This window comes from Apodemus sylvaticus, chromosome 11 (assembly GCF_947179515.1).
Source record: "Apodemus sylvaticus chromosome 11, mApoSyl1.1, whole genome shotgun sequence".
In the NCBI taxonomy this organism is placed as follows: Eukaryota; Metazoa; Chordata; class Mammalia; order Rodentia; family Muridae; genus Apodemus; species Apodemus sylvaticus.
Genome location: NC_067482.1, coordinates 80,285,632 through 80,302,398, shown reverse-complemented (window position 1 = coordinate 80,302,398; position 16,767 = coordinate 80,285,632). Strand labels below are relative to the sequence as shown.

Genomic DNA, 16,767 nt, shown 5'->3' with positions numbered 1-16,767 from the left:
CTCACAGGAGGCTGAAGCGGGCCTGAGGCCCTAAAGCGCAGGCCTGAGTCCTCTCAACACTGGAGCCCCTTCTCAGCTCCCCTGCCTGTCAGGAGGGGAAGAGAAGAATGGGCCAGGAGCAGGGCTGATGTCCGGGCTCGCTGCTTCCAGCAGAACTTTCCCGTTACCTGTTAGGTAGGCAGCCGTCTAGGTAAACGGCTTTGGTAGGTAGTATTCTGTTATTGGGGAAGGAAGAGGAAGGGAAGCAAAAGAATATTTGAAAATTCATAATCTCCTAAAACAGCTTTTTCCAGCTTTGAATTATTTTGATAGAAATTCCCTTGTTGCCACAAGGAGGCCCCTGCCCTGCCAGCCTCCTGCTCTGGCCACTCCTTATATACGTTCCGCATATATCATCCTTAGCAGTTTGCTTGTTTGTTTGTTTGTTTGTTTGTTTGTTTGTTTGTTTGTTGAGACTCGGGTCTTACTACATACATAGCCCTGGCTGTCCTGGAACTCTCTCTGTAGACCAGGCTGGCCTCAAACTCAGAGCTCTGCCTGCCTCCCCTCCTGAGCTCCAGGAGTTCCGTGTGTGCATCACCACACCCAGCCTTCATCCCTAACTCTCTGAGGCAGCTGACCCTTTCCCAAGGCAGCCTCACGGGGACCAGAGCCTCGTGAGGAGGCACACTATTTGAGTGCATTCTTCAGATCTACTGGAAAACCTGTTTTTGTTTGACAGATCTCATCGAGTTCCTGCTTCAGGAGACCTTAGGGACTGTCGTCAGCCTGGGGCTTCTGGGGAAATCTGGACCATTTTCTATGAACCTTCCACTACAATCTCCATCTTTAAGAAGAAGCTCAAGGGTCAGAGTCAACAAGATGACCGCAATCCCCTCGTGAGTGACTGATGCCCCGCACCTGCCCGGGAGGCTCCGCTCCAAGCAAGTCTGCTGGGCCCTCCCAAGTTCTCCTCTGAGAACGTCTCTGCCTCTCCATTCACCTCCATCTCTTTTGGGGGCACCCTGTTGCAGACGGCAGCCCAGCCTGGCTGCCCTGGGGATGTTAAGACCTGGGCTGAGCTGACAGGACACAGCTGGGCCTGCTTCTAGAAGACACTTGGTGGTGGGGAGGTGCAGTGTAGGGTGAGTTTTCTTGCTTCTCTGTCTTGTCCGCATACAGATCAGTTCCCCCTGCTCTTTACAGTTTGCAACAGAGCCAGACTGAAAGATTCCTCAGGTTTTCTTAAAGGCAGCCTGGTTCCCCCCCCTCCCCAGTGTGGTCTCCTGGGCATTAGTGCCCCAGGCCCAGAGGCCCAGGCTAGCCTTGGAGCTCTCTCTGACTACGATGTGTCATCTCGTCTGAGGGAACTGAGAACAGAGCATACCAGATGTCTTCTTTCTAGAGGGTTCTTTTCAATACCCACTGACCAGTGGGGCAAGCCTGAAGATTGGTTTGTCTGTCTGTCCATGGAACAGACACAGGGAACTTCTTGTCTACTAGACTTAACTAGCCTGGCCCTCAAGCAGTTCCCAATCCTGCAGAGTCTAAATTCAGGCTGTCTCTCGTCCTCAGTGAGATCCTACTTCAGAATCAGGAGTTTAAAGACTAGCCTAGATCTGGGGCTGGGGCTCAGTAGTGGAGAGCTGGTATACTTCAGGCCCTAGGCTCTATCCCAGTACTGCCAAAGGGGGTAGAGAAAAGGCCTGTAGCGTAGCATGCGGCAGCTTCTGTGGTCCCTATGTGAGGCGGCTATCGTTTCAAAAGATGATCAAAACTATGGAGAGCTTTGTCCTTTGTCCCTTATCATGGGGACAGAGTAGTTAGGAGTAAGCGTCCTTGTCTTGCCCATTGCCCCTCAGACAGGGAGGCAGGAAAGGCCAGGCTTGGGAACTGGAGAGCCTCCAGGACAAGCTGAAAGACTGAGAGTCCCAGCTGCAGTTGAGAGAGAGAGCCATCCCTGGCAGAGAAGTCCTGCAGTCCGGGCATGGCCTTTGTCAGCAGCAGCTGAGAGGAACGGCCTGTGCCCTGAAGGTGGGCCTTGGTCACTCTCCTGCCAGCCCTTGAGCCTCTGCTCTCCTGGGTGCGCTCCTGGGACCCCGTGCTCCCCTTCCCCGGCGCCTCACTGCAGCTGCTGCCCCAGGACTGATGGGACGGCCTGAGAATGACCCTGAGGGAGAGGCAGCAGGAGCACAGACGAGGCAGCAACCAGAGCTGACGGGGAGAGGGGCAACCAGAGGAGGAACCTTGAGTCTCTGCAGGGGGCTGGGGCGCTGGCCGGGCTCCTGGGGGGCCCTGCGGGGATAGGAGCTACGAGGGGTCATGGTCTCACTTTGATGGGAAAGGCCGCAGGCTCCTGGGCGTGAGGGCAGGCCCGCCACATACGAAGAGCACTGGAAAGAGACTGACAGGAGCAGGTTCCACTCGAGGCTGCCCATAGCATCGGCAGGATCCCCCCCTGAGCCCGAGCGTTGCGTCACAGAGCACCATGTGCGTGGGACACAGAGGATATGGGTTCTTTCCCGGGGAAAGCTCGCTGGCCAGGACATGTGTGCAGCTCAGATCGCTGCCCCAGGCTTCCTCTAGGCCACCACTCACCTGCCTCTTCACGTCTCGGACACAGGAAGCCAAGCCCCAGTGTGGTGGCAGCTGCAGCTCAGCATTGGTGTCCCCAGGAAGGGCAGTGGATGTGCCCACGCTCCTCCTGCTGCTGGCCTGGCACAGCCCAGCACTGCAGGATCCACTTCCTCTCCTGGGGGTTGGGGGGCAAGGAAAACTAACCGACCTCCAACAACAGAAGGGCCAGTGGGAAAGGCTGTAAATCATCCAGGCCAGACCTCCAGAAATGACGGTCACAGTGTTAGAACCTGCAGCAGCCGTCACAGAAGGCCTCTGTGCCGGTAAACACTGCCCAGAGCGCAGCCCAGAAGACCCTGCTTGACCCTCAGAGACATTCGCTAGAGGCATAGGTGCCCTGTGTCCATCCTTCCTTCCCTTCCTGTCACACTACTTACAAAGCAGAGGCAGAGTGGGAAAGGAGCCTTCGTCCTCTCCTCATCTGCAAGGATGGGGCTGAGTCCGCCTGAAGTGAGCAAGGAGACCAGAGCTCTGGACTTCTCAACATGTGGGCTCTGGCTGCAGACTCCTCAGCCGAAAGCTCTTGAAGATCAAAGCTCTGGCGGACACAGCTGTCCTGGTCTCCGTGCCAGCCATGGGGTGTGCCTGGGCCAGGTGCCACCCCATGCCTCACTGTCATCCCAGGAAGGACCCCACCTGACTCTCCTCAGCAGCCACTGGCCTGACACTATCAGAGCTTGCACAGGCTGCTGCCAAGGACAGCCCACACTTGACCTTCTAGAGCACTTAGAAGTGGATGGCCTCCCAGACTCTGTCAGCCTCTCTGCAGGGGCCACACAGGTCTCCCAGGCCAAGTCCTCACTCCGCAGCTTGTGTGGAATCTCCTGTTTGGTGTTTGAGGTCTGCTTTGGGTGCTGCCCTGGGAACTGTTAACCTCTGCTTGGTCCCTTTGTATCTTTGTTTACTGTCCCTTTCTACCTCCAGGCCACTCTCTGCTCTGGCTGAGGGTGGGGGGACCTGCCGGCTGCACCCCACCCTGGTCTTCCAACAGAACCTGGGGGCCTCACTCACTCATGCAGGCTTCTGTCTTGCCAAGTTAGAGCTGAGCACACTGTGGAGGCTGGGTGGGGCAGGGCGGACAGGTGGGAGGGGCATCTCATGGCAGAGGGAAGGGGCGAAGGCTATCAGGAGGGATCCTTTCTAGCAGCACAGGGAGCTGCCACCCCGCCACCTTCGTGGCACCAAGAGCTTCCCATTTCCAATCTCACCCTCCAGCAGGGACATGACTTTGGACAACAGGGCTTTATTTGTAAATATGTTCTTAATATGCAACTTTGAGAATAAAATAGAAACATCATGTATTTTAAAATATAAAATGAAGTGTGACACACTGTATACAATTTAATATATATTTTTAGGATTTTGTTATTTAAGAAAATGGAATGTGATGGTACTTTTACAAAAGAGAAAAAATGTTATTTTTACTGTTTGAAGAAAATAAATATTCTCATTGTTGTAGAAACTGTGGTGAGCCAAGGCTGTCATTTTTCCAGGGATCCCCAAGAGTCGTGCCCCACAGAAAAGTACGGAGAGCTGGAACTCTTCGCCCTCCCAGGCATCAGGCCTGGCATTAGCCGCCTTTCTCCTGCTGTCCCCAGGGCTGGTCATTGCTTGACCACATCTGAGGCAGAGCTGGCACACTGTAAACACCAGGACCCCAGATCAGCTCCATATGCAGTGTGATAGCTTCAGCCTAATCACTGTGGTGCCCAGCCTGGAAACAGCTGTCACCCCAGATGATGGAGCCCTGATAGACAGTGCCCAGGAAGAGCTGAGCCGGCCTCCCAGAGTAACCTGTCCCCGTTCTCTCTGCTGCTTGTTTGTTTTGTTTTGAGATAAGGCCTTTCTCTGATCCGCTGCCCAAGTTGGCCTCAAACTCTTGGGTTCAGACATTCGTCCGTCTCAGCCTCCCCAGCCACTGGGCTACCAAGCCCTTTCCAGCCCTCTCTTTATGTAAGCAGCGCTTTACCATGGTCCCTACTGTGCCAACAAGGAAAAGAGGCAGCGGCAGTTAGTAGTCGAGCGTCGACCTGTGGTTAGCTGGCCATTCTGACTCTTCTACACGTCAGCTTGAGGCCAGGAAGAGTAAAACAGGAGGACTTTCAAGAGTTCCAGTGAGGACTGACATCTGAAAAATGCAATCAGGATGAGGAGACCAAAGGCCAGCAGACCCGTGAGACGCACCGGAAGCACATAGGTCCAGGCAAAGGATGCCCCAAACCAGCACCACGGAAGGAGAGGCTGGCCATGCCCAGAGGTCGGGCACATGCTTAAGGTTACATTCAAACCCCACTTACCACGGGTTTCTGTGCCTGTTTCATACAGTCTGGCACAGTACATTATTAAATGGTAGTGTGCTGCACATCATTAGTTAAATGGTAGCTGTTGTTCTTATTCTAGAACACACCTAGGGGTTAAGAAAAAAGGCCTGACCTTGGTGTCTGTGTGGGAGAAGGGTCACTCTGACCAGGAACACGTAAGTCAGAGTACGTAAAGCCCTGATGAGTTCCTCGGGGTAAGAGTAGAATGTGGCCCCCAAAGCTGCCGGGACAGTGTTGAGGTGCTGAGGCAGGTAAAAGAACTACAAAAAGGACCAAGATGGAGCAGGCCTTCCCCTGGAGCCATGGGACCTCCCAGCCAAGCAGCCCAACTGTCGTGGTCCATTCTCCCTCATGCCCTGCTGCTCCTTTGAGTCCCAGTTCCATGTTCTCAGGGGTTGATTGAGTCTCAACTCAGCCAGATTTTCTTGGGGAGCAGGCTAGTTCAGTCAAAGAATTCCACCACCGCCTGAGATGTCTGGGATCCTGATCCCAGACCCAGACCTCCCAGACCAGCTTCCCCCAGGAAGCGCCCACCACATCTGACCACTCCTTCATCCCCTTGCGAACTGTGACTACAGTCGGGTCCACACAGCCATCTGTGCCAACTGAGGACCACTGTCTACCAACAGAGCAGGGTTGTTGTCTACTCAGCTACAAAGACTTCCAGCCCTGCATGTGTCACAGGACAGAGGAGTATGTCACACACTGAGGACATGTGTGCGGCACAACAGGCAGCCCAGAGCTTCTGCAGATTCTGTCCCAGGAGGGACACTGCTTCCACCCTTGTGACGACACCATGAAAGCCAGCTCTGTTGGACTGTTTATCTTCCTGAGCTTTCCTCCGTCTTCCAAGAACTGCTGTCCTTCCATGATGGAGAATATCTGTAATGGCAGGAAATGGCTGGTGAGAACAGAGGAGAGGCTTTGCTGGTAGATTTCAGACAACCCCTGCAGTGACAGAAAAATAAACGAGCCCAGAATGTGCAACTGCCCTGCCCAGAGAACCCCTGTGGGATTACGAGACGGCAGGAAGAGACAGAGCAGCAAGCCCATTTGAATGGGGTTTGGGCCACCTGACCTTGACCTAGTGTGTTACACATCCCAGCAGCCTGTGGTCCATCGCCAGGGTGGCTCCGGTCTCATCCTTTGTCCTGCAGTCAAGGGCTCTTCCCGTGCAGGGCAAAGGCTGGACAAAGGTGACCTTGTCTCCAAGCTTGGGAGTCACATGGTGGTGTCCTCTCCCAAGTGGGCCATGTGTGTTGAGACTGTAGGCAGACTCTGGGGCTCGGAGAACTGAGAAGCCTTTGTCCCTCTGTGGCAGCGTTGAGTCCCTACAGGGGTATGTTTTTGCTCAGCTGAAGGGGACACTTTGGGGATAGGATATGTCAGTTGTAGAATACATCAGCTGTATTTGCTGACAGCTACAAGTCTGAATTTCTGGTCTCCAGCTGCTCTTACAGCTAGCAGGCCCCCACTGAATGGCCTACACCCGCCTCTGGGGGTGGACAGTGGATTGGACATGGAAGCCTATCTCTAGGACAGCTGCAAGGATGCGCCGGAAAATGAACCTGTCAGCCCTGTGGGGGCAGGGATGGCAAGGGAGGTTCAGTAGGAAGGACGGACTTTACAAGGAAAGGAGACTGGGGACTGAAGGTCCTCGGGAGAACACCGTAAGGTCTAAATTACAGAATCCTCTGCGGTGGTGGCTGGAGTAGAGAGCTACCACCATTAACCCTGGCCACTAACTGTAGCATGGTCCTGGCCCTTGGGTGCTGATCATGTGACATCGTAGGTGGGAGAAGCGGCAAGGGCTATTCAGACCTCTCATTTCGCCAAATGCAGGAGCAGCTTTCTAAGTGCTTGTGTGAGCCGACGGAAGCTTCTGGCCCTGCTGGTCAAATCACAAGGGTACCGTTAGCTACCGTCCTCCATGGTACTTACTGTGAGCCCAGTGTCATGCTGTGTACTTCCCAGACCACTGGATCCACCTTGTTTGTTTGATATTTTATCATTGGCCAAGGTGACCTACAGGCTTAGGTGTGACGCCAGAGATCTTGTGTCTACCTTGGAACTGGAGAAGGCGGCTGCTATTTTTCCTTAATCCTTATAGGAACTTTTTTTTTAAGAGAAGTAAGACTTTGTTTCCTTGCTCCTCATATAAAGTGGTGGTGCTCGCCTTTAATCCCAGCCCTTGGGAGGCAGAGGCAGGCGGATTTCTGAGTTCGAGGCCAGCCTGGTCTACAGAGTGAGTTCCAGGACAGACAGACAGGGCTACACAGAGAATCCCTGTCTCAAAAAAACAAACAAAAAAACAAAACAACAACAACAACAACAACAAAAGCTGATTTGGCTGCTTTGGGGAGGAGACTAAATCCACACAGCAGCAGCAGCAGGAGCAGCCATGGTGGCAGCAGCCACAAGGCCGATGAAGCAGTTAAGAAGGCTTGGACCTTTTCAGCAAGTAGGAAAGGTGTCTTGGTGTCAACCAAGGCAGGACCCAACTGCATCTATTGATGATGGAATATGGGCTGAGGCAGGGATCAGTTTGCAAGCCCTGGCATTGTGCACGGTTTCCAGGAAGCGAGTGCAGAGTCTGCTCTGTGATGTCAGGCACTGTGGGGTGGTAGATGCTGCCGTGTCATACACCCGCTGAGTGATCAGCCCAGAAGAGAAAGGCGTGATCTTTGCAGAGTTCAGGGGTGCTGTGTCCCCCGCCTTGTTTGCCTCTGGTCTTTGCCAGCCTCACATCTCTGAATTTCAGTGGTACTTTGGAGATTTTAGTGGTGATACCTAAAGTATAGAGAAGAAAGAGGCCTTCTCAGGCCCCAAATCAATACCCTGAGGTGGCACAGTGACCCAGCATGGGGTGAGGACATCATCATGGCAGTAGCCAGCACCTGATTGGCCACCAGCAAGTCCCCGAGTGAACACAAACCCATGTTCTGGGTATGCCGCAGGTTTCTGCAGAGCTGACTCGGTTTCCAGATGTTCCTGAGGGTGGCACACCATGGTGTTCTTACCTGTCGGCGGCACCACAGCCTTGCCTTGAAGGGACATGTGGCTCTGCAGGGTTGCCTTGTCTCCCTTTGGCGACGCCTTTAGGCCCACAAGGGGCTTTAATAAGGAAGCCTGACGAGAACCCCATAGGCTCTTAGTCGGAGCAAAGCCCTGGCTGCACAAGCAGACTAACAGAATTCTTTGCCGCAGCCCAGCAACCTCAGAAAGGTCAAGCAGCGGAGGTCGTGGCCAGGGCTCAGCATCCGCCAAGGAGCACTAGCTCCAGAACTGGAGCACCTCTCCTGATGTACTCCAGCCCCCCAGCCCCCACTGAGGAGAGGAGTCCCGAAAAACTCAGCATCACAGATGTCTCCAGACAGCCCAGGAAGAGTGCGGACACCTTCACCCCAGACAAGGCAGTAATCTAACCTCGACCCCTTCCTGGTGGGGCTGGAGAGATGGCTCAGCAGTTAAGAGCACTGGTTTGCTCTTGTAGAGGACTTGGGCATGCACATCTGTAACTTTAGCTCCCGGGCACACATGTGTACACATGTGGTACACAACATATATGCAAACAAAACACCCATATACACAAAACGAGTTGTTTTGTTTTTTTTAAGAATCAGATGAGTGTGTACACTCCTTTCCCACCCACAGAACTTTGCGTGACAGCTCTGGAGACACACACATCAGGAAGCCCTTCCACAGACTTAGCCTTGTAATTTATCTCTTCAGTAAATCAAGACAGATGGGGAACGGCGATCATGGATGCATCTAACAAACCATTTCCACACAGGGTTTGGCATTGGCAAGCTTTTTACTAAGTAGCCAATACTAAATATTTCATTGTTAAATATCTTTTAGAAATTCAAAGTAGGAAACATTATGAGGAGAGGAACAGACACACTTCGGTGCACATGCGGAGCTCAGAGGACGACTTGGCATGTCACTCCTCTCCGTCCACCTGTACATAGGTTCTGGGGATTGAATTTAGGTCACCAGGCCTTGGTGACAAATGCTTTTACTTGTTTCAGTCCCACACAGCTTGGGTCCCAAGACTGTGACTCGGGGAACCGAGGGAATGAAGACACGCAGACAAATGTAGACAGAAAAGCTGGGGTGAGGTGGACTGGGCTGTCTGCTGGAGAAGCCTCGCAGCTCAGCATGCGTATGAGACACATTTGAGCCGGAGGCGAGGTTATGATATGCTGCTGAACAGGAGGCTGGGTTATGATATGCTGCTGAACAGGAGGCTGGGTTATGATAATAAAGCTGAGCAGGAGGCGGGGTTATGATGATGAAGCTGAACAGGAGGCGGGGTTATGATGATGAAGCTGAACAGGAGGCGGGGTTATGATAAGCAGCTGAACAGGAGGCGGGGTTATGATATGCTGGAGAACAAGAAGTGGGGTTATTACATAGAAATAAACAAGGAGGCAGGGTTTATGGTGTAGAGTGAACCAGGAGGCAGATTTCGTTCATCGCGGTAGGAGCAGGCTCTGTAGGGAGCTGGCCCCAGGCTGTAAGCAGCCGGGTAGAGAATGCTACATGGACATTTTCTATGCACCTTGTCAGCATTCACCCTTGACCTGAGGAAGGTGTTGGGTCCCTGTGAGCCTTCTTGCCTCAGATGGTTTTCTACTCCTTGGAGCTAAGGAACTGGGGTCCTTGGCATGGCCACGCTGACGGCAGCAACACCGAGTCACTCAGAACTTCGCTCACTTTCTACATTCACCTACGGAGCCAACTCAGTGGCTGGTGTTCAGTGGTTTGCTTGTTTGGTTTTTGAGACAGGGTCTCCCTGGGTAGCTCTGGCTCACCTGGAACTCACTATGTAGACAAGGCTGGCCCTGAACGCACAGAGATCTGCCTGCCTCTGCCTCCTGGATGTTGTGATTAGCGCCTCAGCAGGTAAAAGTGCTTGCCCCACGCCTGACACTCTTGGGACCCACGTGGTGAAAGGGGAAAAGCAGTTCCCAGAGGCCGTCCTCTACCTCCACAGACGCACATACCATGCTATGCCCACGCGCCCCGACCCCATAAATGTAATAACATTTTAAATGTCATAATAAGATGGACACCAAAATTTCCACGTACGTGCCATGCAAGCCTGGCACCTAACTTCAATATCCAGAACCCGTGAACTCCCAAATCTTGTCCTCAGGCCTCTGCATGCAAGTGCACACAAGTGCATGTGCGCCTGTGCACAGACACACACACACACAGAGAGAGAGAACATTTTCAGAAAGAAACTTCAATTTTACAAAACTTGGCTGATGTCCTAAGATGCGCTGTTGATTTTGCCGCAGCAGCGAAGCCCGAGAGCCCTTTGCTCAGGGAGCGTGTGCTACGCAATAGCCGCCCGCCCGCCCGCCCGCAGGCCTTTGGCCACACCCCTGCCCTCCACGGCTCACTGTTTGCTCTTCATCCCCGCAGCCACTGCGTGCAGTAGGTCTGTTTCTGCCCCACTCAGACGGGAGGAACATGGCTCCGAGAGTTTAAATAACTCATCCATGAAGCACTAGCCTTCCCCGAGAGACTCCATATGTGAGTCTGGTTGTGGGAAAACACACACACACACACATATCCTCCCCCTCCCCCCCCCCCCCCAGTCTGCTCTGCCTAGATCTCCTCACCGTCTGCCCAGCAGGGGCGGGCAGCTGGCCGGGGTTGTCTGTTCCTGCCCCACCCCCAGCTCCGCGGCAGGAGCCCAGACCCAGGACAGCTGGCCGCCCCACTCTGTTTTCCAGAGCCCAGGTTCTTTTAATTATAACCAGTTTGCCGTCCTCAGCAATTCTTTGTTTCCCTCTACTAATGCCTGTGAGTTGGACTCCGCCCCCAGAGCCTCCCAGCCAAGCCCTGGGTTAAAATCATTTCCTTCCCACGCAGAGACCCCTCCAGCCTATTAGTCTGCAAGTGAGTGAGGCAAGGCGGGTGCCTTGGTTGGTGGCCTGGGTTTACCACAGGGCCCTCTCCATCTCGGGTTGTTTGCTAAGGCTGGGACCCTCCCTCCCAGAGACTCTCCCAGTCTGAGTATATTACTGGGGACAAAGCAGAGCTGAAGAAGCAATCGTGTGCAGGACACGGGCCTGATGTCACACCGTGTGGGTAACTCTGGCCAACTCACCTTCTGCCAGGGAAACCAGGGATTTCCTACCGGAGAAACACGGCTGCGGACCCAGGCTCGAAGCAGGGTCCGCTGCTGCCACGGGGTCCCAGACCCCAGTCGCTACCTTCTCTTCCAGCCCCCCCCACCCTCACGCTCCACTGCCCGTGCACGTTAATTGGTTGAGCACAGCTACATGTGGTGCACCAGAAATCCCTACAGTTGGGAGGCTGAGGAGGCTGAGAAAGGACGTGAGTTCAAACCCGGCCTATGCTACATAACCAGACCCTGTTAGGAAATGGAACACCTCATATTTAACTCGGCCACTGCAGTCAGGGTCTGTGCTTTTTCTTTTTCTGGTTTTTGGGTTTTGCTTTGTTTGTTTTCTGTTTTTTGTTTTTGTTTGGTTTTGGTTTCTTTTTGAGACAGGGTTTCTCTGTGTAGCCCTGGCTATCCTGGAACTCACTCTGTAGACCAAGCTGGCCTTGAACTCAGAGATCTTCCTGTTTCTGCCTCCCAAGTGCTGGGATCAAGGATGTACACCCAGCCTTTTACAAAATATAATAATTTTTAAAATTTCATGTGCATTGGTGTTTTGCCTGCATGCATGTCTATGTGAAGGTTTCAAATTACCAAGGACGGGAATTTTATAGACAGTTCGTGTAATGTACTGGTTTCCCCTCAGGGTGCTGGGAATTGAACCTGGGTCCTCTAGGAAGAGCAGCCCTTGCTGAGCCCTCTCTCCAGCCCTGGTCCGTGCATTCTTAATACATTTAGATGGGTTTTTTGTTTCTTTGTTTTTGGTTTTTAGCAGTAAGAATCAAAGACAGAGGACCTGTCTTTGTAATAGATAGATGGCCCATAGTCCCTATTCTTATGGTTTCCTTGATTTTGTTTTGTTTAAAAAAGGGGGGGGGGGGGACTGGGCAGTGGTGGCACACACCTTTAATCCCAGCACTTGGGAGGCAGAGGCAGGCAGATTTCTGAGTTCAAGGCCAGCCTGGTCTACAGAGTGAGTTCCAGGACAGCCAGGGCTACACAGAGAAACCCTGTCTCGAAAAAACCAAAAAAAAAAAAAAAAAAAAAAAAAAAAAAAGAACTCATCCAGCTGAGACTGGCTTTGAACTTGCGATGTAGTTGAGGTTGGCCTTGAACCTGATTCTCCTGTTTCCATCTCCTGGGTTCTGAGATTACAGATTTGTGCCTCCATGCCCAGCCGTCAGTCCTTATCTGCAAATAAGAGCTGAGTCACAAACCAGGGCTTTAGATGAGCTTGTCCTTGGGGACCTGGCCTCGCATCAGATGACAGACCAGCCGTGTGTGTGTGCAGGTCAGAGGAGCACTTGAGTGTGCTGGTTTTCTCTTTTACAAGGTGGGTCCTAGAGTTCGAATTCAGGTTGTCAGGATTGGCAGCAATCACCTTTACCCACTGAGCCATCTCGGTGGCCCTCTCCAGACCTTTTGCTTTGAGCCAGAGCCTCTCACTGCACCTGGAGCTGGGGCCTTCCTGCCTTTGCCTCCTCAGCCCGGGGCTGACTGCAGGTGTGAGCTACTGCCTGGCTTCCTCAGTGAGCGCTGGAGCTGGAGCCCAGGCCTCTGTGCTTGCTCAACAAGCAATTTCCCAACTAAGCTGACCCCTCAGGCCCACAGCCCCACGTGAGCATCCGCTGCCCTTCATCCCAGGGCCTAATCTACCTTGCTGCTCCCGTTTCTTCAGCGAACTTCATTATCTTTGGCTTCAATTGAGGCAATGGTTCTCAACCTTCCCAATGCTGCGACCCTTTAATACAGTTCCTCATGGTGTGGTGACCTCACCCACAGCACCACCATAAAATTAATTTCATTACTACTTCATAGCTGCTGTTACTGTGATGAATCGTAGGGGAAATATTTTTGGAGATAGAAGGTTGCCAGAGGGGGCTCGGCCCACAGGTTGAGAACCACTTAATTAAGGGAACAAACACAGAAGAACTTGAATGACCTCCAATTCCTTCAAGGCCCCAGGTGGACAAACAGACAGACTGAAGCACCTGGCCCAGCTGGCAGCCAGGCTCGGGCCTGCAAGGCTCTGCAGGCCTCCGCCCTGCACAAGGCCTCGCCTGTGCAGCCTTGCTCGCCAGCGCCCCCCTGTGGTGAGATCTGAGATTGTGAGGAAATGAGCCCTGGACGCGAGTTTCAGGTAACCTGTGTCCTCCGTTAACTGCTCCCGTGTCTTTCTCGGCCTCCAGGTCCTAAACCTGGACATCGGCTTTGCTCTGCCTCTCAGGGTGATAGAACCTCTCACACTTGAGGCCATTTTCCATTGCCCTCACCTTATTGCTGTGGTGTATTCACCAGAGAAGACTTCTCTGGTCTTTAAGTCAATAGAAAGTCTTTATTAGCCAGCCTGTGGCTACACTGGGTGTTTGGGGTCTTAGTGTAGCCTGGAACCTTTCTCGGGGTGAGATTTTATGCACAAAACAAACAAACAAACAAAAAACCCAACCATGTCCTGGCTTGACACACTTCAGTTAACAAGAACAGTTAGCCAGAGTGGATCTACAGAACCCGAAAAGCAAGGTTAGTAATTTAAGAAACTTTCCCAAAACTAAGGGCTGTGATGGATTAGGTCTTTGTTTTCTGTTCGGTTTGGTTTGTTTGTTTGTGTTGAGACAGGATCTCTCTGTGTGTAGCTCTGGCTGTCCTAGAACTCACTCTGCAGACCAGGCTAGCCTTGAACTCACAGAGTTCCGCCTGCCTCTACCTCCTGAGTGCTGAGATTAAAGGCATGTGCCACCACCATCCAGCTGGATTAGGTCTTATTTTGGTTTCCGCAGGCAGTGATGCCTACATGCTGAGTCTTACAGCCTGAGTGGTACTTCCATCTTGGAGTCAATGTGCTAAGGTCTGTGGACCTTACACTATAAGACTTAACAGGAAAATCACACCACACACACACACACACTCCTCTCACACCACCCATGAGTTTATCAGTTATTTTCGCGTCTCTGTAACAATGGCCTACAGAATCAAGTGGGGAGGAGCCTTCCGGTCATGGTTTCTGAAGTCTGGTTCCTCACACTGCAGAGGGCACAACGGGGAGGAGTTGTCACAGGTGAAGACAGGAAAGAGTTCTCTCAGAGCGAGGCCAGGACACTTGACTCCTGGGAGCCAGAAAGGTTTTGAAGGGCACTCTCTGCCTATCAGTGAGCCCATCCCATCAGCAGGAACGCGGTCATCCGTGTCCCATCCATGAGATTCCGTGTTGCTGACACAGACATCAGGACCCCCTATGGAAAGAAATCATATCACACAACAGTCTGTATGTCTGCCATGTGCCTTCAGTTTTGTCTCTTCTTAAAAACATTTATATTTGTGTGTGAGAGAGAGAGAGAGAGACTTTGTGCGGTTTTTGTACACTGAATGCACACACGTGGCCAGAAGAGGGTGTCAGCTCCCAGGAGACCGGTGTTACAGGGGGTTGTGAGCCGCCATGCGGGTGCCAGGACCTGAATCCTCTCCAAGTGCAGCCAGTGCTGTCAACTGATGCATCATCTCTCCAGCCCCGATGTGTTGTTATTCTCATTGTGTGTCTGTGGTGGTGTGGTGGGAGGCAGCTATGTGCACGTGTATGTGCCGTCCAACATATGTGCTCAGCAAGAGTAGTTGCTCTTCCTGCTGAGCCTCCCTCGTCCCCTTTAAATATGGTCTCGTTAGGCTGCCCAGGTTAAAGGATGCGTGCACGACTGTGTGTGTGTGTGTGTGTGTGTATGTGTGTGTGTGTGTGTGTGTGTGTGTGTGTGTGTGTGTGTATGAAGGCACTAAAGCCCCAGCCAGGCTGTCAGTGAGCACCTCTAAAGGGGTAGGAGGAGGAAGGGGATCAGGAAGCACCAATGGAGGGGCAGGAGGAGCATGGGGAGCACATGGGGAATCTTTTGCGCTTATGAACTACATGTGCCATTTTGAAAACACAATGGCATTGATCTTTAAAAAGAATGACAGGCACAAAAAAAGCACAGGCGCTGTAAGGGTCCCCGTCACAGAAGAAAGCGGCTGTATGTGCTTCCCAGAGCACCGAGGAGAATGTGTGCCCTGCGTGGGCAAGTCACCTGGAGCTGTGCCAAAGCTCCTGGCCTAGCACCCACTTTGTGGTCCAACATTATGCCACTGTCCTGCCTCACCCCAAGTCACCCCCAGAGACACCTGCTGGGACAAGCAAAGCTTCTCCCCAAAGCCAGCAGAATGTTCAGTGTCTACACCAGAAGTCCTTTTCTTTGAAAACTATAAAATAGACATCTCCAGTTCCCCTTCCTCCCTCCCCATGTGCTGGCAGTCCACATGTTTGTGTCTTTGGAAAGAGAAAGGAGAGCGAGAGATGAGAGAGAAAAGAGCTTCGGCAAGCTTGCCCTCCCCCCACCCCGCCCCTCCCCACCCTCCACCCCGAGCCCTCCATATTCAGGGTGTTTGATCTACCAATGGGTCTGCGGCGAGCGGGAGGGTGCTGAGGGAGGCTTCGAGGCCTTGTGACTCTCTCTGGAAGGATGCTAATGGCGTCTTTTAAAGTGAATCAGGCTCTAGGAACCGATCCCCAGAAAGCTTCCCACACCAGCCCTCAAGGCACAAGCTCAAGAGTGTGCAGGGCCGGCGTGCAGTAGGAGTTCAGGCGCCCTGAGGGTTTAACACCTGAGGAACAGTGCTTCTGGCTGGGCAGGGTGTGTGAGTGATTTCATTTACCCCTAAGGGGCAGCGGTCACAGGCCTTCTCTGGAGTGTAACCAGGGAATAAGGACAGCTGTCACCCAAATGCATCTTGACTACGGAACCCTGTCACCAAAGGTTCTGCCTTCTCTCTCTCCATCTGAGACACTGAGGACGGAGAGCAGAATTTGTTCCGATGGTCCCGTGTTTGGTAGTTTTCTGTCACTGTAACAAATATCTGAGGACAAACGGTGAATGGAGGCTCTCTGGGGCTTGGAAATCTGGAGCTGAAGTTTGGCCTGTGGTCAGTCAGCCCCGCTGCACTGGGCCTGTGCAGCACATCATGGTGAGAGCACATCCCCTTCAAGGACACACCCCAAGTGACAAAGACCTTCCACTAGGCCCCACCCTTTAAAGGTGCCACCACCTCTCACTAGTAACAAATAGGGAGCCAAGCCGTCAACACATGGCTCTGGGAGGCATCACAGACCTAAACTGTCACAGTTTAACCGTGGCTTTGCCTCCGTGGTCAATGTCATCCCTGCAGAGGCTGCTGGAAAGAACCAGACTAGAAAAATGGGGCTCAGAAAGGGGGTTCCATCTGTGCTATGGGGAGGCTGCCACCCATGGTGTGTGAGTGAAGACTTTGCAGTCTGCTGCCACAGAGTCAGTCACACATGATCTGGTCATACTGGTAACACCAAACTCTAGTTTGTCATTGAGCCCTTAGAAGAGGGAGGGAGGGAGGGAGGGAGGGAGGGAGGGAGGCATTTACATCTCCCCAGGGAAGAAATTCTCGCCTTGTTCCAACCACAGCACCAGCTATGGCTGGCAAGGAGCAGACAGTGGCACAGCGAGGGACAGACTCACGGAGGGATTCATGGCTAACCATGACACCAGCCAGCCAGCCAGGAATCTAACTCTGCAAGAAAGAGGAGGGGGCTGGCAAGTGAACGGGGGGGGGGGGGGGGGGAGGGGGGAGGGCGAGGCAAACCTGTGGGCCAGGGGTTCTTCGGGAGCAAGGACTTGGGGCTGCAGCTCACGGGGCTGG

The 16,767-nt window shown here is 52.9% G+C and overlaps 1 protein-coding gene across 2 annotated transcripts in view; it reads left to right on the top strand.

Moving 5' to 3' along the window:
* Window positions 1–4,078, top strand: part of Kremen1 (kringle containing transmembrane protein 1) — a 66,871-nt gene extending 62,793 nt beyond the window's left edge. For both annotated transcript variants that reach the window (XM_052198233.1, XM_052198232.1), the window contains exon 9: window positions 722–4,078. In XM_052198233.1, the coding sequence (XP_052054193.1) occupies window positions 722–890 (169 nt within the window). In that variant the 3' untranslated portion in view covers window positions 891–4,078. The remainder of the gene's footprint in view (window positions 1–721) is intronic.
* The last annotated feature ends 12,689 nt before the right edge of the window (window positions 4,079–16,767 follow it).